General features: G+C 35.7%; 1 protein-coding gene and 1 long non-coding RNA gene across 2 annotated transcripts; both read left to right on the top strand.

Annotated features, from left to right (window-relative positions):
- Nucleotides 1-7478: 7478 nt before the first annotated feature.
- On the top strand, nt 7479-10463 carry LOC123881551. Its single transcript, XM_045930263.1, has 4 exons — nt 7479-8094; nt 9132-9585; nt 9783-9875; nt 10362-10463. Exons 2-4 carry the CDS (start codon nt 9132-9134, stop codon nt 10451-10453), a joined length of 639 nt encoding a protein of 212 aa, XP_045786219.1. The 5' UTR covers nt 7479-8094; the 3' UTR covers nt 10454-10463.
- A 163-nt stretch (nt 10464-10626) lies between these two features.
- LOC123881553 lies at nt 10627-11282 on the top strand. The gene is made up of 2 exons (XR_006799508.1): nt 10627-10798; nt 11035-11282. It is a non-coding gene; the product is annotated as an uncharacterized LOC123881553 (long non-coding RNA).
- Nucleotides 11283-23604: the final 12322 nt, after the last annotated feature.

Genomic DNA, 23604 nt, shown 5'->3' with positions numbered 1-23604 from the left:
AGCTCTCTCCCCTAGAGTAGGTCACATTGACTGAACTAGGTAAACAATTCTCTTGTGTTCCTTTTTTCTTTATCGGTTTATCTTTTGATTTGTGATTATTATTGCCGATCTCATTATTTGATCGCTTAATCGTTATTTGCTCCACACATCAATTATTTTATTGGTGTGATTCAATCCAAATTCATAACAGTAAGAGCGACAATTAGATCCATCTTCCATTATCCTCCCAATCAATCTAAACAATGGAACATTTTCTTTCTTTTTGATAAAATCCAATTATTTTCATGAAATTTTGATGGATTGTTAATGGATTCCTTTGATCCATCCATTATAAATCACATCTAAATCTATCCATTAATCTATCCATTTGCTACCTTTAATAAGAAGTTCAGATTAATTGAGAAAGAACAAGTCGATCAACGGGTGCCCGTTATTTGTCTATGTATTTCAGGATTACAAACGATGGACTTTTCGACCTGTATCAAGGTATTCTCAATATATCTTTGATATTTGATAAATCAACGTGTCATACATCCTTATCTTCATGTTTAATTTTTTTCTTCTAAGTAGTATATAGTAATTAGACCCTGATGGTGGCTCTGCAAGTGCACAGAATCGCAACCAAGTAATAAAGTATCAAGTTATCGTTCTCCACAGAGATTGTGCCAAAGCTACCGGTTTTAATTAGGAATTTATGGAATAAAAGTAAATTAAAGTAAAAGACTTTGCATTCGCTTTGTTTGTTTGAGGGGTTTTGAACAGTTTGAAATAAATGACCATTAAAGTAAAGAGTAATTGCAAATAAAAGATTGAGTTTCAGATGAGAACAATGGTTAAGCACTTTCGAATCCCTCCCATATTTCTGCTTGGTAACTGGCGCTATATTTGCTCACTATTGAAGTATTATCTGGAGATTAATTTCTATTAAAATAAGCCTAGTTTTACTATTCTTATTTCTATTGCAATCTGACTTAGGTCGAACCAATAAAGCTTCGATAGGTTTAGCCTTCGTTATTTCATATCATTACCTTTAACGGGTTCAGCCTCCCTAGAGTACGTCATAACCTTTATAAGTTCAGAATTTAACAAGTTCTCTATGCCTGCTCGATTTCCTAATATCATTGCAGAATTTAGCTATGTGTGATTCTTAATCACAACCTAACCGCAAATACTGAATTTAATGGTCTCATCTAGATAGGTTATAGTATCTCTTTGATTATGTAGTCTTAGATGTGTCACGGTATCCACTTCGACCCTAGTTACTAACAAAATATGCGGCCGTTCATATATGCTAGTGAATTAATAAATAAATAGAGATAGTAACAGATAATAAATGAATAGCAATTGTAAATAGTCTTTCTCGAACCAATTACATGTCTCAAGTAGTCTTAGGGGAGTTCATCTACTTGACCTAACCCTGATGGGTTTAGCTATTAAATACCATAACAAAAAAATAAGGAAAAGAAAGCATAAAGATTACCCCTATGCCTCCGGAGCACCTTAGTCCTCCTTGCCTCCTCCTTAGAGTTCTCCTAACTCTCTCTTGAGTATCTGTAACACCCAAACCCCTTAACGCAAGTTTATTGAATATAAATAAATAAAACACTTAAGAAAATAAATAAATAAGGCATCACGATTAAATAAAACACTTAAGAAATTAAGGCATCACGATTATAATACAAAACCACAGCAGAATTAAATCATGCTAGCACAGTGGAAATTAAAAGCAAATATAGTTCCTTGTGCATATCATACACTAACCATATTGTTCACAAAATATCCCTAGGCTCTAGGCCATATCAACAACAAGGATATTATGTTTACAACAAAAAGTAAGGATTAGCAAGGTCAAATATGCCATCATGGGCTTAATACAATTCAAGCGAATAACTCGACATGGTAAACACCTAATCAGAGCAATTCTATACAACCCATCAAAAAGATATACAAATATCTAAAGGAGTAGTCTAAGCTAAACTCCTCACCAAAAAGTGTGCTACACTAAGCACAAGCAACGCCTCTAACTCTGAGTCGGATCCTCAACATGAGAATTTGAACCCCCAACGGTCCAGCACATAACACAAAGCATGAGAGTTAGATCACATAATCAAAATATAAGTGTAAGTAAAACGGTACTTAAACACTCCTTCATAATACATGCATAAATCACAATCATACATATACATCAACATCTATCATTCCATTATAAGTTATTAAACACATATAATCGAATACTCAACATCTATTATCACAATTAGCCAAACATGTGTCACATATCACTTATCACATAAATGTACACATAACCTAATGCAACTCTAATGCTTCAACTTCATGAATGTCACCCTAGACATTTCTAATGCATGTGATACCATCTTCTTTATTAGAGTATCTCACCTCTAATATCCTTCTTTATCGGATAAATATAATCCGATATACTTCTTTATTGGAATATCCAATATCCTATTTAATTCATGAATGCATGTATATGTTTTTCATGAATTCATTCACAAATATTTAACATAAAGCTCTTCATTTACTATGTGGAACACTATCCAACATACTTCATCATTAAGATTAACAAAACCTTAATATTCTTCATTTACAACTTCATACATGATTAACAATCATTAACGATTAGCAATGAACATTATAAGCATCAACAAGCATCAACAATCATGTAAGAACACCATTAAACCATGTTACAAGTGCCCAATTACACTTACAAATATCAACAAAAGTTGCGGTCTCAATACTATTCGCTGAGCGAACAGTAGCGAACACTAGCGAACACTAGCGAACTAGTTCGCTGAGCGAAGGTTGGCAAGCCCTGGCGAACCACACCAGTGGAACCCCTGCTCGTGGCAAGCTGTGGCGAGCTATTCGCCACTAGTTTGCTGAGCGAAGGCCTGGCGAAGGCCTCCTGTCAGGAAGCTCAAAACCTGCGATTTCTACTTCAAATCACCCAAAAATCCCATTTTTCATGTTATAAATCCCAAATGAGTTTGTATTCGAGTGTAACAAACATGTATAAACACAAAAGGACGGTTCATTTCATAGATCTACCTCATAAACATCGAAAAAGTAAAGATTGAACACTTTTACTCAAAACTCTCAAGAACACAAAGTTCTTGAGTTTAATCATCAATAAACTTCGTTTTTATCCATTAAATTCGTTCATACATCATGATAATAGCATATTAAACATGTTATGAACCTTAGAATCGATTTCCATTAAGAAAAATCCATTCAAACTAAAACGAAAATGGGGTGGAGGAAGTTCGGGTGAGGAGAAATCGACATTCTCCCCATCCTCGAGTCACCCACGATTAAGAAACCTACTCTCATACCTGGATTCGAAGGAAAACTCGAAGATTGATCTTGAATCTCTTCCTTTTCCTTGCCCTAGCTTCTCTTGAGCTCTCCCTTCTCTCTAACTTGTCAAGAACAAGAGAAAAATGATATTTCTCTCTCCTTTCTTGACCAAATGGGCACCCCCCACTATGCTCACAAGGCCCATTGGGCCTCAAGCCCATTGGCTTGGCCCAATACGCGTGAACACTCAATACTCGCTTAATAACTAAAGTATTCGATAAATATCTAAAGTTAATAACTTAGTTAAAATGCCACGTCAATAAAATATTTTAACACACAAAAGCAAATAAATGAAAATTGGGTCATTACAACTCTACCCTCCTTAAAGAATTTTCGCCCTCGAAAATTACCTGGAAATAACTCTAGATACGAACTCATCATCTTGCTCTCCAATTCCCAAGTCGCATTCTCACCAGCGGGTCCTCCCCATACCACCTTCACCGAGGCAATATCTTTGTTTCTCAACTTCTTCACTTCTCTCCCTTCGATCCGCAAGGGCATAGTCTCGACGGTTAAGTCGTCCCTCACTTGAACATCATCCGATTCAATCACATGTGACGGGTCTCTTACATACTTCCTTAATTGGGACACGTGAAACACATCGTGCAAATTCGCCAATGATGGCGGCAAAGCAATCCTATACGCCACCTTCCCCACTCTTTTCAAAATTTGATAAGGACCAATAAACCTTGACGTCAACTTCCTTGATTTCAAAGCACGTCCAATTCCGGTAGTCGATGTAACTCTTAAGAAAACATGATCTCCCTCTTGGAATTCAATGTCCTTCCTCCTCTTGTCATGATAACTCTTTTCACGACTTTGAGACGCTTTCATTTTCTCCTGAATCATTCTAATGTTTTCTATAGTCTCTTGCACTATCTCCGGACCAAGAATCACACTCTCTCCGGATTCAAACCAACAAAGCTGCGTTCTACACCTCCTCCCATACAAAGCCTCAAAAGGTGCCATTCCAATACTCGAATGAAAACTATTGTTGTATGTGAACTCGATCAACGACAAACACGAATCCCAACTTACTCCTTGTTCCAAAACACAAGGTCTCAACAAATCTTCCAAAGATTGTATTGTCCTTTCCGACTGACCATCTGTCTGAGGATGATAAGCCGAACTCAACCTCAACTTAGTCCCTAAAGCCTCTTGCAAACTTTCCCAAAATCTCGAAGTAAACCTCAGATCTCGATCTGAAACAATACTCGACGGAATACCATGCAACTTCACAATTTGCTCCACATAAATCTCGGCCAACTTAGGCACCAAGGTACCTTTCTTAATAGCAATAAAATGTGCGGCTTTCGTCAAACGATCCACTACCACCCAAATCACTTTGTTACCTTTCGTAGTCTTGGGCAAACCTCCCACAAAATCCATAGCAATGCTATCCCATTTCCATTCTGGTACAAACAAAGGTTGTAACAAACCAGACGGTTTTTGATGCTCAATCTTCGACTTCTGACAAACTAGACAAGCATAAACAAACTCAGAAATTTGTCTCTTCATTCCTGGCCACCAAAACAACTTTTTCAAATCTTGATACATCTTGGTTACTCCCGGGTGAATACTCATTCCGCTTCTATGAGCTTTTTCCAAAATCATCTTCTTCATCTCGGGCACATCGGGTACGCACACTCTTCCATGAAACCTCATAACTTCATTCTCGTCAACTTTGAAATTAGCTTCTTTTCCTTCCTCAACTACTAGTGCCAACTTCTCCGTCAACTTCTTATCCGTCTTTTGACATTCTTTGATATTTTCTAGAAAAGGATTCGTCAACTTCAACATTCCCAATTTCACACTCTTAGGAGTCATTTCACACACTAACTCTTCAAACAACTCCAACTATTTTTTGTTTTTCTTCACCGCCTCCATCGTACCACGTTGGATCTCATCGTGACTACGATGGCTTGCGCTATTTTTGACGTTTTTGCCCCTTTTTATGCTTTTTCCACTTTTCTTGCTTCTGGGCCAAGTAACTTCACTTTTCCAGGTATTTGCTTGCTTTTGGGCTTCAATTGATATTAAAACTATTTTAAATTACTACTAAAAACATCATATAATTAACTATCATCAAATCCACACACTTGAAGTATAAAAACATGTAGAATTTGTGGTTTGACACTGATTCTGTAATAATATATCCAGGATAGTTTGTAAATAATATCACATGAGTTATATATATCCTTGACTTTGAATTCAAGTTCCAGTAATCTTTTTTATTATTTTTTCTTTTGTCATGTAGTATAATGATTAGAAATTCCACCTTAAAATGAATAAGTGATATCCGGAATTCGAATCCCAACCCCTACATATATAGTATAGGAATGACAAAAATATCCGTACCCCATGGACGAATTCATAGGGTGGCTTAGTGTGGCTATAGCCACACCAAAATTTTCAACTTATATATCCATATATATATATATATATATATATATATATATATATATATATATATATATATATATATGGTTAAATATGTTTTTGGTCCTGCCAAATAGTGACCTTCTAAATTTAGTCCTTACTTAATTTTTATTAGTTAAATATCCTTAGTTATTTGATATCAAAGAGACTTTTATAATCCACATAGCTTTGTGATTAACTCTATTTTAGTTAGAAATGTATGAATATATTTTTTTTTTAAGAGAAAATGAATGTGGTGATTTTATTGTTAAATTGAAAGTGAAATGTATGAATATTATTATGTGTTAATTTTTATTATTATTATTATTATTATTATTATTTCTTTTAAGAAATTTTAGGTAATTAATTTTTTTTTTAAAAAAAACAATTTATCATCCATGGATATCTATTAATATCCGCGGATAACTCAAAATTCGCGGATTACCCTCTTAGTGGATACCGGGATAAATATGAAGCGGATACAAATATCATATTTATCCAACGGGACGGATACAAATATCATACTATCCACCCCTATAGATATCCATTTACGTCCCTAATATAGTGCAATATATTCTAATTAGCAATTGAGCTAATGTTTCTGTCAACTTTAACATTAATCGGAATTTGATCACTTTCTACTGCGTAATTAAGTTCGTGCGTTTGTTTTATCTTTGGCATGGACCAATATGATACAATTTTTGCTCTTCTTGTTACATAAGATGATTGGTGGTTGCTTCAGTTTTTTTGGGCGATTTTGTTATGCACTTGCGTATGGTTCTATCTAGCAACTACTGTATGAGCTTCATGGATATTTACATTACATCATGTTTATATATGTCAATATGTGCATGTGCATTCAAATTGGTTCCAATATGAATTTTGACCAGTTTCAATTGGTTAAGCTATTTGAATGTTTGTTGCAATAAATGATATTGTTCATGTTCTTTTTTCTCTCTCTTATGCAAAGTTAGGATTTGTATGGGATTTGTATTTTATTTTAATGAGTTTGTTACGTTTCCTTTCCTGTAACCCATATCGTACTTGTGGTTCTATTTTGATTAAAGAAAGCAAAAAATGATTTTCAATTGCTACACGTTGTGAATAATTTATTATTCACACGGGTGTCAAAAGTATCCGTTAATCTATTATTCATACCGATCATATCTGATCAGAAAAGACGATCGCACGGCGTTGTTCCGTTGAATACCCTCGGTGAGACGGATGATTGTGTACCTGCAGATACTCCGACACTCAAGCCAGTTTAAGTGTGGAGTGAAGGTTTTCTCTTAGTAAAAATGTGTACCCGTGGAATGGAGGTGAAACACACATATATATATATATATATATATATATAGTTCCCAGCGCTGGGCCAAGGCCCTTGATAACATTAATGACCATCAAGTGGCTGCCGGAAAACGGCTGGAGAGCCATGATGAATAGTAAATGCTCATCATTCCGATGGACGACCATTACAATACGCAGGAGTACTGCGACCGTTAGATCGTCGTGAACCTTCGTGGGCTTTCCTTCATTGAGCCTTGCTCGACGGCCCATTTTGCATTTCCTCAGTTGTTTGGGCTTCTAGGCCCAGTCCAGAACACATCAATCCATCCACAAGCAAGAAAATTAGTTAATGGATTGGATTGGATCCATCCACCTAATTTTAAAATCCAATGAATCACTAGTACAAATATGACATATTACACATCATGTTTACATCTGACGAGCATATGTCAGATGTAAAAGGCTATATGGAGTAGCCTTTTCATCTGGCTTCAATATCCACAGATGTGAAAAATAAATAGAAAAGACTTTTTACATCTGACTTCAATGTACCAGAAGCATAACTAAACGCGGTGGCAATACTGTAATTATCTCGAAAATTGTCTAAAATAAATATATATCTGGGCAAATATATCCTCAGATGTAACAAGTCAGGTTGAGTAAATAAAAAAAAAAAAAAAATTGGAACCAAATAATTGATTCAAGTGCAAAACACTCTCAGACGCGTACCTACACTCAAATATAACACTCTCTCTCTCGATGTCAAGAACAAAACCGAAGAACAAACCCAAACCCTCGATTCGTCTCGATTCCTCTCTCGATTCGACAATCTCTCACTCTCACTGTCACTCGTCCTCTCTCACTCATTCTCTCGATCTCGATTTCGTCCTCTCTCTCACAGTGGTTCTCTCGATCTGGATCTCGAACCCTAAGCCCCAAATCGAAGCTCAGTGAAACAAATTGAAGCTTCTCTCAGATTGTTATCGTTCCTCTCCCTACAACTGAAAACACAAACAGGTACTGATTCTATTCTCAAATTTTTTAATTTCTTTTTGTTTGGTTAAAGACTGAATTCTAATTATTATCATTATATATCTTTGATGATGATTATTATCATAATAATATGTAATTTTTGGGGTTTTATGTCCTGCTGATGTGCGTTTTTTGTTTGGTTTTATGTGCGTTTTTTTGGGGTTTTTATCTTTTTGTTCTGCTTTTGGTTTGTGGGCGTGTTGCCCTGGTAGTCTCTTTTTTATGTTTGTTTCCTATTGTAATGTGTTGATAGAACAAATCTAACGGGTTTGTTGCTTTAGTTTCTCCCTGACTATTGCTTTGAAGTTTCTATTTCAACCAAGCACTGCTTGTACTTGTGTCTTTAATAAAATTTTGCCTCATTCAAAAAAAATTTGGGGTTTTATGTTGTACTCTACTGTTGGATATCACATGGATGATGATTTCATGAATTTGAATGCACAAGAATAATATCTTATTATCATCTTAGTTTATTCCATGTTCTGTCTAGAGTTTTTATTCGATAATCATCTTGTCATTATTACTATTATTATTCGTTTTGGCTGTGGTGTTCTGTTTGTTTTCATTGTGTAGTAGTTTTGTTGTTTATTGCTTCTTTAGGAGAAGTAGAACTTGATGGAATTAACTTGATATGTATGTTAAATTTCGATTTTTATGGTGAGTTTTTTTGTCTGGTATATAGTGGTAATTGGTAAAGTTTAAGTGGTTCATTTGAAATCTGATTCATTTAAAGTTTCAATGATTTTTGTTTTGTCTGCTATATAGTGGTAAATTTAACACAATATATTATTTATGTTGAGGAGTGTCCGAACACCGTTTACTTCAATCTGTTGGTGTATATATTGAACTTGGTTTTCATTATGGTTTGAAGTTTGCTTCTTACCAAAACAAAAATAAGACCCATTTCTCCATCTAAAATTGTGACACTAAAACCAAACAACCATGTATGCTTTGTTGCGTTAATCTTCATTAGTAGTTCAATCTAAGTTGAAATTCATTGGTTTTTGAAAATGTTGTTGCAGATGGTTCCAAGGAATTTTGTTGAGAGATATTGGAAAGATGTATCAAATCCAATTTCCCTTAGACTTCCAAATGAGTCTGTTTGTAAAATGTTTTGGGTGCAATTTGGTGACGAGATTTGGCTTCAGGATTGGAAAAGGTTTGCACGGTCGCTTAGATGCGGAGATCTTAAAGTTTTTCAATACAAAGGAGGATCAGATTTTCATGTCATTATACTTGATGATAGTAAACTAGAAATTGACTATTCAAGTATGATTTGCAACGATAAACAAGAAGCTAAAGAGAGTGATGATGATGGCTATGTTGAGATTACAAATGAGGCTGATAATACCAAACAATCCCTCAAGAAAAAGAAAATCAACTCAAATGATAGTGATACCACTACTGCTACAACTCAAGTGACAAACATTGTCAATAGAAAAATTAATACAAAGGCAACCCAGCAAAAAGTCTTAGGCAAGTTAATATACATCCTTTTACTTATATAGCTATTCATCGGTAAAATATGTTTTTATTTGGTCCCTATATCTCAAATTTTGTTTTTAGCCTTTCTATCCACTTTTCAATCTATATAGCTTACAAGTTTTTAGGCTGGAACTAATTTACTTATTTTCAAGATGTGATCTTTATTTTGTACCTTTAAAGTTTTATAGAGGCTAATGGAACCAGAGGAGGCAGCGGTAAGAAAGCTAAGAAATGCTCAAAAACTGTAGATGCAAATAAGAGAAGCTGCACTGATGCTCTTGGTATGTTTCCTATACTTTTTTTAGTAAATACTAGTAAATTTGGTACTTAAATGTGTGAGAGACTTTCATTTCACTATAGGAACTGAATGTATTGAAATTACAAACAAATCCCCAAATTTTCTTTTCCTTTTTCAGGTGTGAGGGTCTGCAGCTTTTTTCTGTTTTTTTAGTTAGTTTTAGACTCTCTTTTTTTTTTTTTTACAAAAGAGTTAGTTTTAGACTTTTAGTAGTCACAATTTGTTGAATTCTGTTTTTGGTGAGTTTATCATGAAATTCTATTTGCATGTTCTTTGTTGAATTCATATGAGAATTCCATTCCAATATCAATTTCTACAGCTTCCTCATTGCTTATATTTTTCCTCTTTGATTGCTTCCTAGACAGTATATGGACTATGTATATCTTAAATGATGTTTCAGGCAACTACAAGATACTGTTTTTATTTTACAAAATGAATTTATATGGACTTTCATTGATGTTGTTTTCAGGATTTTTAAACCTTGTTGAAGGAGAAAAACAAATTCAAACCTGGATGTTTTCAAGAAGGAGAAAGACAAATTCAAACCTGGATCTAAGGTAGAAGAAAATTAAGGGTTTGTTTAAGAACAAGTGGAGTGGCAGCAAAAGCTGCGTTTCTGTTACTAAACAGCTCGTCTAGTGAGAAGCATCATCGCCTAGCGACGACAGCAGCGTGCTCTGCCTCTGTATGTTGTTCCTTCCCCTATCCAACCATTCTTGATCGTAGGTAAGCAAACTCAAGCTCTTTTCCTTCTCTCTAGGATTATTCTATTCTTTTGGTGTTACAAATATCACTAATCTCATTCTTGGTAATTATATGTGGCTTGTTTGGAGAAAGAGGCTGTGATTGAAGTATTTGGAGCTGAGAATTGAATGAAAATGGAAGGACATGGCCATTTGGAGAAAGGTATGAAATTGGAGATTGGTGATTGTTAGAGGAGTTTCATGGAAACTCGTAAGTACGAGTTTTGCTACCTTAGTTTCCCATAATTAATAAATGCACGACAACAATAGGATTTTATGGAATTTAGAGTGAGTTAAATTAAAAACCCAAATTTAACTCTACTGTAATTATAGTATATGATATAATGTCTATAGCTAATGAAATGGGACTGTAGGTGGTTAAATTATCAATTTTTGCAGAAAAACGCAGATTATGATGTTGCCGATGATGAGGCTTAGGAGCTAGCTAGGTTATGAATTGCGAAACAGCTGGGTAACTTGTTTTCTTGACCTATACAATCCCGAGGTAGATTATGATGTTGCCGATGATGAGGCTTAGGAGCTAGCTAGGTTAATTTGTGTGATGTTACAATGGATTCACATTAATTATGATGTTTTGAATTGTAATGACTTGTATTTTGCTTGAAAGTTATAACATTTTGGATGAATGAGTTGGTATTTTGCTTGAATTGTAATGACTTGGTATTTTATTTGAATTATAATGACTTGGTTGAATGTAATTGTATTTTGGTTGAATGTTGAATTGTAATGCTATTTTGGTTTTTTTTAATTACAAAATAGGATTTAAAATATAAAAAAAAAAACGCAGGATTTTGAAAAAAATAAATAAATAAATAAAGTTACTATTTCACATCTGGTGACTTGGTCAGATGTAAAAGGTCCAATTTAATTAAAAAAACAAAATTGGTCAGCTGAAACACGAGAACAGAGGTAAAAGGGGATACTTTTACATCTGGCGAATGTCAGATGTAAAAAGCATAAACTTACTACTTCTCGTACGTCTACCACTGACTTGGGCCAGATGTAAAAGGGGGTTTTGGCCAGATGTAAAAAGTGTTTTCTGTACTAGTGAATCATGTGGTGGGGGTCCTTTTCAACCTCCTTTTCCTCTGTTGCCGGTCCCGTTGTTGTCGCCATATGTTTCGTTGTTTCCTCCCCTGACTTGGATTTCGACTTGGGCTCTGTTTCATTGAGATTGTCTGTTGTTATCAAGTGCAATTTGCTGGCTCTGAAGGATTGGACTCACGGTTTCCCTTTGATTTGTCTGTTGGTTCTGTTCTACTCGTGGTTTTGTAACAGTAGGGGGTTAGCCATGGAGGTTGGTATCCTAACATCTTCATGAAAACACATAAAGATGTACTCGTGTTTTTTTTTTTTTTTTTTTGACTCATGTGGTTATGGTCATTGGTTATCTACATCTTAATGATAAAGATGTATTCATGAGTTATGGTTATGGGTTATTGTTGATTTCTTCGTCTTCTTCATCTTCGTCTCCATCTTCTCCTTCCATCTTCATAGATCCTTGTGAACGACGGCGCTCTATACCACTGATATGGTTTTTTTATGTTTTTGGTATTGCGGAATTTGGATATATTTTTGTGGAGATGGGGAGAAGAAAATATATTTGTACATGGAGAATAGTCTTATGTTCTTGTTTTTCTTTCTCCTATATTCTTCATAACTATATGACTCTATATACAGAGCTGCATAAAAACAAATCATATATTTTAAATAACAAACTAATTCTATAAATTCTAAACAAATCCTAAATATTCAATTAAACCCTAATATTATTTTATTTTAAATATAAAATATATTTAAATCTAAAATTAATAAAAAAAATAGTTAGGCATTATTACGAGACAATATTATTCTCAGCTTGTCTCTTGCAAATTGTTTGCTATGCATTTTTAGTGCTAAGGAAGTGGAGATAAGTAAAACATATTCTCACCAATTTTACACCTTTTTATTAGACCCCCATGTGACATAGTACAATTAGTGGCTGCACCTTTTTCTCGCTCATCATCCACTGTGTCAAGTTTATGGCGTGTCTCTCTGTCTATTTTCCTGTACCAAGCTTCTGTCCAGGTAGAATCCAATGTGCTAAGGAAGTAGCCTACATGAATAATTTTTTTTATAGAGGAAACGAGAGTAAACTGTTAAATATCCTTCAAATTTTAAAATTTGTTAAATATCTTTATAAAATTTAAAAATAGGTAAATATTTTTCTGAAATTATAAAAAGTCAATCAAATTGCCCCTGATACTACTGGTCAGAGTCCACGTCAAGGGATAATTTGATTGACGTTTTATAATTTTAGGAGGTATTTGCCAATTTCTAAATTCCAGAAAATATTTGACGAATTTTAAAATTTCAAGAGAGTATTCTAAAATGAGCTAAATATTTTTTTACATATGAATTTTTATCGGCCTTGTAGATAATCTCTAGAACCTTGAGGACAAGGTTCAAGTAAATCAGTCAACAATGATAAAAAATTATATTATATATAACTAAGTGGCAACATAAAATCATGCCAATGCCTATGAAGAGATTAGAGAAAGAGGTGTTTATGGCAAGTAAGTGGGCACCAACTTGCTCTAATGGTGAACAATGGCAAGTGACACATGCATATAACCAACAACAATTTATTGTTGATGTTTCTAAAAGAACATGCTTTTGCAATTTTTGGGAATTCGTTGGCATTCCTTGTAGGCATGCTGTTGCAGCAATTGGTTATAGGTTAAAAGACCCATTAGACTTTGTTGATGACTGTTATTCAAGAGATAAGTATGCCCTTTGCTATGGTTTTGCTGTTAGTCCCATTAATGGAATGTACATGTGGCCTACGCCTAAACCACCTGAAGATGTTTATGAAATCCTTCTACCACCCGTGTATAAAATTGGTCCAGGTAGACCAAAAAAATTGAGAATTAGAGGAGTTGATGAAGATGGTGCTAGGAAGAGGTCAAGAGGTGTTGATTACAGGTGCACCAGGTGTAGTGAGTTTGGCCATAATACAAGAGCATGCAAGAGCAAAACTCAAACCCAAGAGGGTTTGAACAGAAAGGTAAATTGATTTGTTTTAATAAAATGCAGTATTTTGGTTTGATAATTGTGGATGACTAATATTAATGTTGTTCTTTGTTGTAGAGGAAACCGCCAAAAGGTAAAGCTAAATGTAATGCAAGTACTAGTGAAGTAGGAGGTAATGCAAGCACTGGTGAAGCTGAAGTTGTGGTTGGAACTGTGAGTGGTGCAAGTCAGTCTCTATTTGAAGAGATCTCTGATGAAGTTATGGCAACAATTCCTGAAGTAACTGTTGAAGACATTGCTGAAGCTAATAAGGACAACGCAGACCATGACAAAGACAATGTTGTGAAGGGCAAGGCTGTGAAGCAGAAATCTATGAAGAGGAAATTGTATCATGGGAAAAGGAAAAGAAGTAGTGAAAGGATCATGCAGCAAACTTTAGCAAAACCAATTGTTGGAGTTGGTTCAAGTATTGCCCAACCTATAGTGATTAAAGAGCCACATGAAGGGATATTAACACAAGAAGATTCAACAAAGCTTGAAACTTGTTATAGAGCCATGAAATATTGGAAAAATATTAACAAAAATTAGTGCTTACTTGTGTAATGTCGTATGACTATATGTGCTTATTTTGTGTACATTATGCACTATATGTGCTTATTTTGAGATTGCAATGACTTATGCACTATATGTGCTTATTATGGTGGTGTTATGAATTAGTATGCACTATATGTGCTTATTTTGGTGTTGTAATGACTTAAGCACTAGATGTGCTTATTACTATCTAATGAATGATGCACTTTAAGTGCAGGAGTTACCAAGTGTACATTATACACTTTATTCTGATTTTATTATCTTGTCAAGTAAGGAAGACCTTATAAATTAAGCCTTATGTTGCCGAATTTTTTATCAAACCAAGGGGATTAGGGCAAAAACGAAGAAAGTTTTCAATTTGGGCAAAATCGCGTTTTACGTTACCCTCTGCAAAATACGCGAGTTTTGCATTACCCCCCTGGAAAAAAAATTACAACTTTCTTTTACCTAGGTTCGTAAAAAAAAAAGTTTCTTTAAAAAAAAAGTTTTTTTTTCATTTTTTTTAATTAAAAAATAAATAATTACTGAGTTGGCAATTAAAAATAAATAAAAAATAAATTAATTTCCACGTGTCATGCCACGTCAAGATTCTTCCATGTCATATGCCCACTTGTTGAGTCAGGGGGGTAACGCAAGGAATCTTGATATTGCAGGGGGGTAACGCAAAACTCGCCTATTTTGCAGGGGGTATAACACTATTTACCCTTTTTTTTATAGAGGAAATGAGAGTAAACTGTTAAATATCCTTCAAATTTTAAAATTTGTTAAATATCTTTCTAAAATTTAAAAATAGGTAAATATTTTCCTGAAATTATAAAAAGTCAATCAAATTGTCCCTGACACTACTGGTCAGAGTCCACGTCAAGGGATAATTTGATTGACGTTTTATAATTTTATGAGGTATTTGCCAATTTTCAAATTCCAGAAAACATTTGACGAATTTTGAAATTTCAAGAGAGTATTCTAAAATGAGCTAAATATTTTTTTACATATGAATTTTTATCGGCCTTGTAGATAATCTCTAGAACCTTGAGGACAAGGTTCAAGTAAATCAGTCAACAATGATAAAAAATTATATTATATATAACTAAGTGGCAACATAAAATCATGCCAATGCCTATGAAGAGATTAGAGAAAGAGGTGTTTATGGCAAGTAAGTGGGCACCAACTTGCTCTAATGGTGAACAATGGCAAGTGACACATGCATATAACCAACAACAATTTATTGTTGATGTTTCTAAAAGAACATGCTTTTGCAATTTTTGGGAATTCGTTGGCATTCCTTGTAGGCATGCTGTTGCAGCAATTGGTTATAGGTTAAAAGACCCATTAGACTTTGTTGATGACTGTTATTCAAGAGATAAGTATGCCCTTTGCTATGGTTTTGCTGTTAGTCCCATTAATGGAATGTACATGTGGCCTACGCCTAAACCACCTGAAGATGTTTATGAAATCCTTCTACCACCCGTGTATAAAATTGGTCCAGGTAGACCAAAAAAATTGAGAATTAGAGGAGTTGATGAAGATGGTGCTAGGAAGAGGTCAAGAGGTGTTGATTACAGGTGCACCAGGTGTAGTGAGTTTGGCCATAATACAAGAGCATGCAAGAGCAAAACTCAAACCCAAGAGGGTTTGAACAGAAAGGTAAATTGATTTGTTTTAATAAAATGCAGTATTTTGGTTTGATAATTGTGGATGACTAATATTAATGTTGTTCTTTGTTGTAGAGGAAACCGCCAAAAGGTAAAGCTAAATGTAATGCAAGTACTAGTGAAGTAGGAGGTAATGCAAGCACTGGTGAAGCTGAAGTTGTGGTTGGAACTGTGAGTGGTGCAAGTCAGTCTCTATTTGAAGAGATCTCTGATGAAGTTATGGCAACAATTCCTGAAGTAACTGTGGAAGACATTGCTGAAGCTAATAAGGACAACGCAGACCATGACAAAGACAATGTTGTGAAGGGCAAGGCTGTGAAGCAGAAATCTATGAAGAGGAAATTGTATCATGGGAAAAGGAAAAGAAGTAGTGAAAGGATCATGCAGCAAACTTTAGCAAAACCAATTGTTGGAGTTGGTTCAAGTATTGCCCAAACTATAGTGATTAAAGAGCCACATGAAGGGATATTAACACAAGAAGATTCAACAAAGCTTGAAACTTGTTATAGAGCCATGAAATATTGGAAAAATATTAACAAAAATTAGTGCTTACTTGTGTAATGTCGTATGACTATATGTGCTTATTTTGTGTACATTATGCACTATATGTGCTTATTTTGAGATTGCAATGACTTATGCACTATATGTGCTTATTATGGTGGTGTTATGAATTAGTATGCACTATATGTGCTTATTTTGGTGTTGTAATGACTTAAGCACTAGATGTGCTTATTACTATCTAATGAATGATGCACTTTAAGTGCAGGAGTTACCAAGTGTACATTATACACTTTATTCTGATTTTATTATCTTGTCAAGTAAGGAAGACCTTATAAATTAAGCCTTATGTTGCCGAATTTTTTATCAAACCAAGGGGATTAGGGCAAAAACGAAGAAAGTTTTCAATTTGGGCAAAATCGCGTTTTACGTTACCCTCTGCAAAATACGCGAGTTTTGCATTACCCCCCTGGAAAAAAAATTACAACTTTCTTTTACCTAGGTTCGTAAAAAAAAAAGTTTCTTTAAAAAAAAAGTTTTTTTTTCATTAAAAAATAAATAATTACTGAGTTGGCAATTAAAAATAAATAAAAAATAAATTAATTTCCACGTGTCATGCCACGTCAAGATTCTTCCATGTCATATGCCCACTTGTTGAGTCAGGGGGGTAACGCAAGGAATCTTGACATTGCAGGGGGGTAACGCAAAACTCGCCTGTTGGGTTTTTGTAAGTTGGCTACATTTTGCAAAAACATATTTTAGCCAAGTGTTGAGACAAGTGTGCTGACCCCAAGTGTTGTGACAAATGTTGTTACACTTTGGAACAACACCTGACTCTGTTCCTGCGCGCGCCAGCTAAGGTGTTATTATTTTCTACGCAATCTTTTGAAGATCTGTTTGAAGAATTTGTTCAAGGTATCTTGCAGAAGAAGGCGCACGTGTTTAATGTGTTTCATGAGGCAGCTAAACCCTAGTTTTATTTTCCAAAGGAATTATATTTTTGGAAAATATATTTTTGCGGTTTCAAAAATATAACTATTGATTTCAAAAATATATCACTGCTGCCGCAATTCTAGAAGCCCTAATTTTGTCTTGAAGCCCAAGTCATTCTACTACTATAAATACGAAGGCAAGCATATAGTTTCAAGGATCTAAAATCGTGTTCTTACAAAGCGTGTGTCTTAGGATTTTAGAGTGTTAATTGTGAGCCTATCTTGTGTCTCATTGATGCAAGCTTAGGACCTGAGTGTTATTGAGTTGTAAGTGTGAACTTCTCCTAAGCTTTGAAGTACGGAGATTGTTCTATTGTGTTGTGTGGTTTACTCGCAAGCTTTTAAGCAAGAGTGAATCCTAGTTTCTTAGGAGTGTGTCTCCACCTGTTGTGTTCGTGGAATTGAATAGCAGCACTGTCTGTGTTGCTAAGGTGGGAATTGGGACGGGGTCTCATGTCTAGGAGTTCCTAGGTAGAAGGATCATTGGGTAGTGATTAAGTGAGAAGTTGTAAACGGGGGAGTTTAGCTTCGAAGTAATACTGCTGATAGTGGACTTCATTCCTGGATTGGTATCCCCCAGAGTAGGCTTTAGGCTGAACTGGGTTAACAACTCTCGTGTGTTATTTACTTTACTGTTTGTATTGTTTTATGTTATTTGCTCTGTTTATAGACAAGTGTTGGCGCATCAGTAACAACATCTGTCTACAACAGACAAGTGTTGCTACACCTTGAGCAACACCTGTCCACTGTGTGCCAGGAATTGCAATTGGTATCAGAGCAGGCACCCTGTTCTGAATTTTAGGGTGAGCTCCAGGGAAATCTTTTCTGGCAAGGATGGACAAAGAAGGAGGTTTTGTTACCAGACCACCTCTCTTGGTTGGCGCTTCAAACTATGACTATTGGAAGTCCCGCATGATGGCCTTCCTAAAACAAATTGATAGCAAGACATGGAAGGCAATTCTGAGAGGGTGGACCCCACCTGTGAAAATGGACAAAGATGGTAAACCAACTCTTGAGTTGAAATCTGCTGAAGAATGGTCCAAAGAAGAGGATGAGCTTGCTCTTGCAAACTCAAAAGCATTATATGCACTATATAATGGTGTTGACAAACACATATTCAGACTCATCAAAAAGTGTGTTTGTGCTAAGGAAGCCTGGACAATTCTTGAGACTGTTCATGAAGGTACCTCTAAAGTGAAGTTGTCTAAGCTACAACTCCTAACAACTAAGTTTGAGAATCTTAGAATGAATGATGATGAAACCATTCAGGACTTTCACATGACCATACTTGATTTTGACAATCAATTTGATGCCTTGGGTGAAAAGATACCTGAAGAAAAGCTGGTAAGAAAAATGCTCAGGTCTCTACCTAAGAAGTTTGATATGAAAGTCACAGCTATAGAAGAAGCAAAGGATATCACAAATATGAAGCTAGATGAACTGGTTGGTTCACTACAAACCTATGAGGTAGCTGCAAATGAAAAGATGGATAAGAAAAACAAAAGTATTGCCTTTGTTTCAAATGCTGAGGAAGAAGATCAACTGAGTGACACAGAGTCTGAACAAAGCATCTCTGATGCAATGGTTCTTTTGGGAAAACAATTTAATAAAGTACTGAAGAGAATGGACAAACGCTCTAAGACAGGTGCAGCTGACATTGGGCGCAACACTTACAGGAACTTCAGAAAACCTGTAACAGATGAAAAATCAGCTCCAAATAAAGGTGTTCAATGCCATGAATGTGAGGGGTTTGGTCACATTAGAAGTGAATGTGGTACCTTTCTGAAGGAGAAACTGATACTGCAAAGGCTATACATGTATTGACAAGTGGTTGCACATCTGACACTGAATCATGTGAAGAAGAACTGACCTTTGATGAACTTGCTGAATCATATAAAAAGCTGTGTCTGAAGAGTGCAGAAGTCTGCAGAGTCTCTGAAGAACAAAAAGAAACAATCACTAAGTTGCAAACTGAGAGAGCTGCTAATATGTCAAGAATCTCTGAATTTAGTACTAAATGGGAAGATAGTTTAAAAATCATTGAGGAACAGAAGGCAACTATCATCAACTTAGAAGCTGACAAGATCAAACAACTGACTGAAATAGCCCATCTGAATGAAGAGGTAACTGAATTAAACTCTCATCTTGAGAATTTAAAGAAGCATGTTCTTAGGCTATTCAAAGGAAGTGATCTAGATGAAATCCTGGAAACTCTGCCTGTTCCTAGCAGATCCAAAACTGGCATTGGGTATGAATACAAAAATGTTAATAGGATTATGGATTACAACAAAGAGGGGAAATATATGCCTGAGATAAGTAAACAACCATCTCCAAAAATGCATGACAGGATGTCGCCACACCTGTCTCCTAGACAACAGAGACAAGTGTTGCCACATGTGGCACCACATCAGCAAAGATGGCAGAGACCTAGGTTTATACCTAGACCAAGAAGCAGGTACCATTCATGGAGATGTCATCACTGTGGAAGAAAGGGGCACATAAGACCTTATTGCTACAAACTGTATGGTTATCCAAGTGAAATTCCACAAGAATCTGATCAATCCATCACTAAAACAAAGATGGAATGGAAGCAAAAAGATGATGCAACAAATACCAAGGAGTATACAGCTGAAAGCAGTGGGAAAAGTTTGATTGCTCATACATCTCTCAGAGCATCATCAAAAGAAGATTGGTACTTTGATAGTGGTTGTTCCAGACACATGACTGGTGTTGAAAAATATTTAAAGGAAGTAAAATCTTATGCCACAAGTTTTGTGACATTTGGAGATGGAGCAAAGGGGGAAATCAAAGGTATTGGAAGACTTATTGACCATGGTCTACCAAAACTTGAAAATGTTCTCCTTGTAAAAGGACTAACTGCCAATCTAATCAGTATAACCCAACTATGTGATCAAGGCATGAAAGTCAACTTTACAAAAAATGAATGTCTGGTCAGCAATAATGAAGGAGACATCCTTATGAGGGGTGTTAGATCAAAAGACAACTGCTACTTGTGGATCCCTCTGGAAGAAGGTAATGTATCTACATGTCTCTTAACTAAAAATGAAGAGGTTAAGCTGTGGCATCAAAAATTAGGACACCTTAACCTGAAGAGCATGAAGAGAGTCATATCAGAAGAAGCTGTCAGAGGACTACCAATCTTACAAATACAGGAAGGCAATATCTGTGGTGAATGTCAGATTGGGAAGCAAACCAAAGTGTCGCACCAAAAGTTGCAACACTTGTCCACCTCTAGAGTTCTTGAGTTACTACATATGGATCTAATGGGACCCATACAAGTTGAGGGTCTTGGAGGTAAGAAATATGTTCTTGTTATTGTTGATGACTTTTCTAGATATACTTGGGTCAATTTCATTAGGGAAAAATCTGAGACTTTTGAAGAATTCAAAAATCTTTGCTTACAACTTCAAAAGGAGAAAGAGTGTAGTATTGTAAGAATTAGAAGTGACCATGGTAAGGAGTTTGAGAACTCTAAATTTGCTGATTTTTGTGCTGCTGAAGGAATAACTCATGAGTTTTCTTCACCAATTACACCTCAACAAAATGGTGTGGTTGAGAGAAAGAACAGAACCTTACAAGAATCTGCTAGAGTAATGTTGCATGCCAAAAATGTTCCTTACAAGTTCTGGGCTGAAGCCATGAATACAGCATGTTACATTCACAATAGAGTAACATTAAGGAAAGGTACTGCTACAACATTGTATGAACTATGGAAGAATAGGAAGCCTACTGTGAAGTACTTCCATGTGTTTGGGTCAAAATGTTATATTTTAGCAGATAGAGAACCTAGGAGAAAATTGGATCCCAAAAGTGATGAGGGGATATTTTTAGGTTACTCAACCAACAGTAGAGCGTACAGGGTTTTTAACTCCAGAACAAGAACTATGATGGAATCAATTAATGTTGTTGTTGATGACAGTGATACAACAAGTGCAGATCCAGCTGAAGAGACAGATGTCATAACACCTGTCCCAACACCTGATGATGATCAAACTGAACCTGAACCTGATCAACATTCTGAGTCTACTACAGAGGTTCCTAGACCAAACAAGGGACCATCTACTAGAACACAGAAGAATCATCCTCTAGAACTTGTCATTGGAAATCCAAATCAAGGAATTGCAACAAGAAGATCAAAAGAAGCAATTTCCAATTCATGTTTCATATCAAAGATTGAACCAAAGAATGTTAAAGAAGCTTTGACTGATGAATACTGGATCAATGCTATGCAGGAGGAACTAACTCAGTTCAAAAGAAGTGAGGTATGGGATCTAGTACCTAGACCAGATGGTATAAATGTTATTGGTACAAAGTGGGTGTACAAGAACAAAACTGATGAAAATGGTGATATTACTAGAAATAAAGCCAGACTTGTAGCACAAGGATACACCCAGATAGAAGGAGTAGATTTTGATGAGACTTTTGCTCCAGTTGCTCGCTTGGAGTCCATAAGATTACTTTTGGCTGTGGCATGCATTTTAAAATTCAAGCTATATCAAATGGATGTAAAAAGTGCATTCCTAAATGGCTATCTAAACGAAGAGGTATATGTTGAGCAACCAAAAGGGTTTGTAGATCCAAGCTTTCCTAACCATGTTTACAAACTAAAGAAAGCACTCTATGGATTGAAACAAGCACCTAGAGCATGGTATGAAAGACTGACTGAATTCCTTGTCAGCCATGGATACAAGAAGGGTGGTAATGATAAAACCCTGTTTGTAAGAGAAGAGAAAGGGAAGCTAATGATAGCTCAGATATATGTGGATGATATTGTATTTGGTGGAATGTCGCGACAAATGGTGGAACATTTTGTGCATCAAATGCAATCTGAATTTGAAATGAGTCTTGTAGGTGAGCTAACTTATTTTTTAGGTCTTCAGGTCAAACAAATGGAAGACACCATATTTATCTCTCAAGAAAAATATGCAAGAAACATTGTAAAGAAATTTGGAATGGAAGGTGGTAGTCACAAAAGGACACCTGCACCTACACACTTGAAGCTTACCAAAGATGAGAAAGGGATTAATGTGGATCAAAGTCTCTACAGAAGTATGATTGGGAGCTTACTATATCTCACAGCTAGCAGGCCTGATATCATGTTTGCAGTTGGTGTTTGTGCTAGATACCAATCTGAGCCCAAGATGAGTCATCTGACTCAAGTAAAGAGGATCTTCAAATATGTCAATGGCACATGTGGCTATGGAATTCTATACACTCATGGTAATGATTCTACCTTAATTGGATATTGTGATGCAGATTGGGCTGGAAGTGCCGATGATAGAAAGAGCACCTCTGGTGCATGTTTCTTCTTGGGAAACAATCTAGTATCTTGGTTTAGTAAGAAGCAAAATAGTGTATCTCTATCAACAGCTGAGGCAGAATATATAGCAGCCGGGAGTAGTTGCTCTCAATTGTTATGGATGAGACAAATGTTGAAGGAGTATAGTGTTGAGCAAGATGTCATGACACTTTACTGTGATAATCTGAGTGCTATCAATATCTCTAAGAATCCTATTCAGCATAGTAGGACTAAGCACATTGATATACGCCATCATTTTATAAGAGAGCTTGTAGAAGAAAAAATTGTTACACTTGAGCACATTGCATCTGAAGAACAATTAGCAGACATCTTTACTAAAGCTTTGGACGCAAGTCAATTTGAAAAACTGAGGGGCAAATTGGGAATTTGCCATTTTGAAAATCAATAGCAGTTACTGCATGAAGAGCGTGCAGCAGTTGATTTCTCTCTCCCACTTTTGGTGCACGCTAACTTAAGGGAGTTATTATTGGTTTTTCAAAACCAACCTATCTTCACGCAAACTTCTCATCTTCTTCTCTCTCTCACACAAATCAACTCAACTTCCACTTTTTATTTTCTCAGAAAACTTTCAACTTCCATCTTCTTCAATCACAAATTTCACCACATTTTACTCACTATGTCTGACTCTGCAAAATCCTCACCAACGAAGACAGATGCTGTTCCATCGCTTCAAAAAGTGGTGATTGACGCTGTTCCACTCAACACCGTACCTTCCACAAGTCCAACGATGAGGAGAAAATCAGTTGCAAAGAAGGAAAAACTATCACGAACGAGTATAAATCCTTCATCTCCCTCCGCGTCAATTAAGAAAACAAAGAAGAAGAGCAAGAAATCGCGAACTGAATCAAGAAGGGCCTATACA

Source organism: Trifolium pratense, linkage group LG4 (assembly GCF_020283565.1).
Source record: "Trifolium pratense cultivar HEN17-A07 linkage group LG4, ARS_RC_1.1, whole genome shotgun sequence".
NCBI classification, from domain to species: domain Eukaryota; kingdom Viridiplantae; phylum Streptophyta; class Magnoliopsida; order Fabales; family Fabaceae; genus Trifolium; species Trifolium pratense.
Note: the sequence above shows the minus strand (reverse complement) of the source record. Positions and strands in the feature narration are given on the sequence as shown.

Coding starts and splice junctions, on each gene's coding strand:
- LOC123881551 (XM_045930263.1), top strand. CDS start 9,132: ATGGTTCCAAGGAATTTTGTTGAGAGATATTGGAAAGATGTATCAAAT. Junction 9,586..9,782: donor AACCCAGCAAAAAGTCTTAG/GCAAGTTAATAT, acceptor AAAGTTTTATAG/AGGCTAATGGAACCAGAGGA. Junction 9,876..10,361: donor AAGCTGCACTGATGCTCTTG/GTATGTTTCCTA, acceptor TGTTGTTTTCAG/GATTTTTAAACCTTGTTGAA.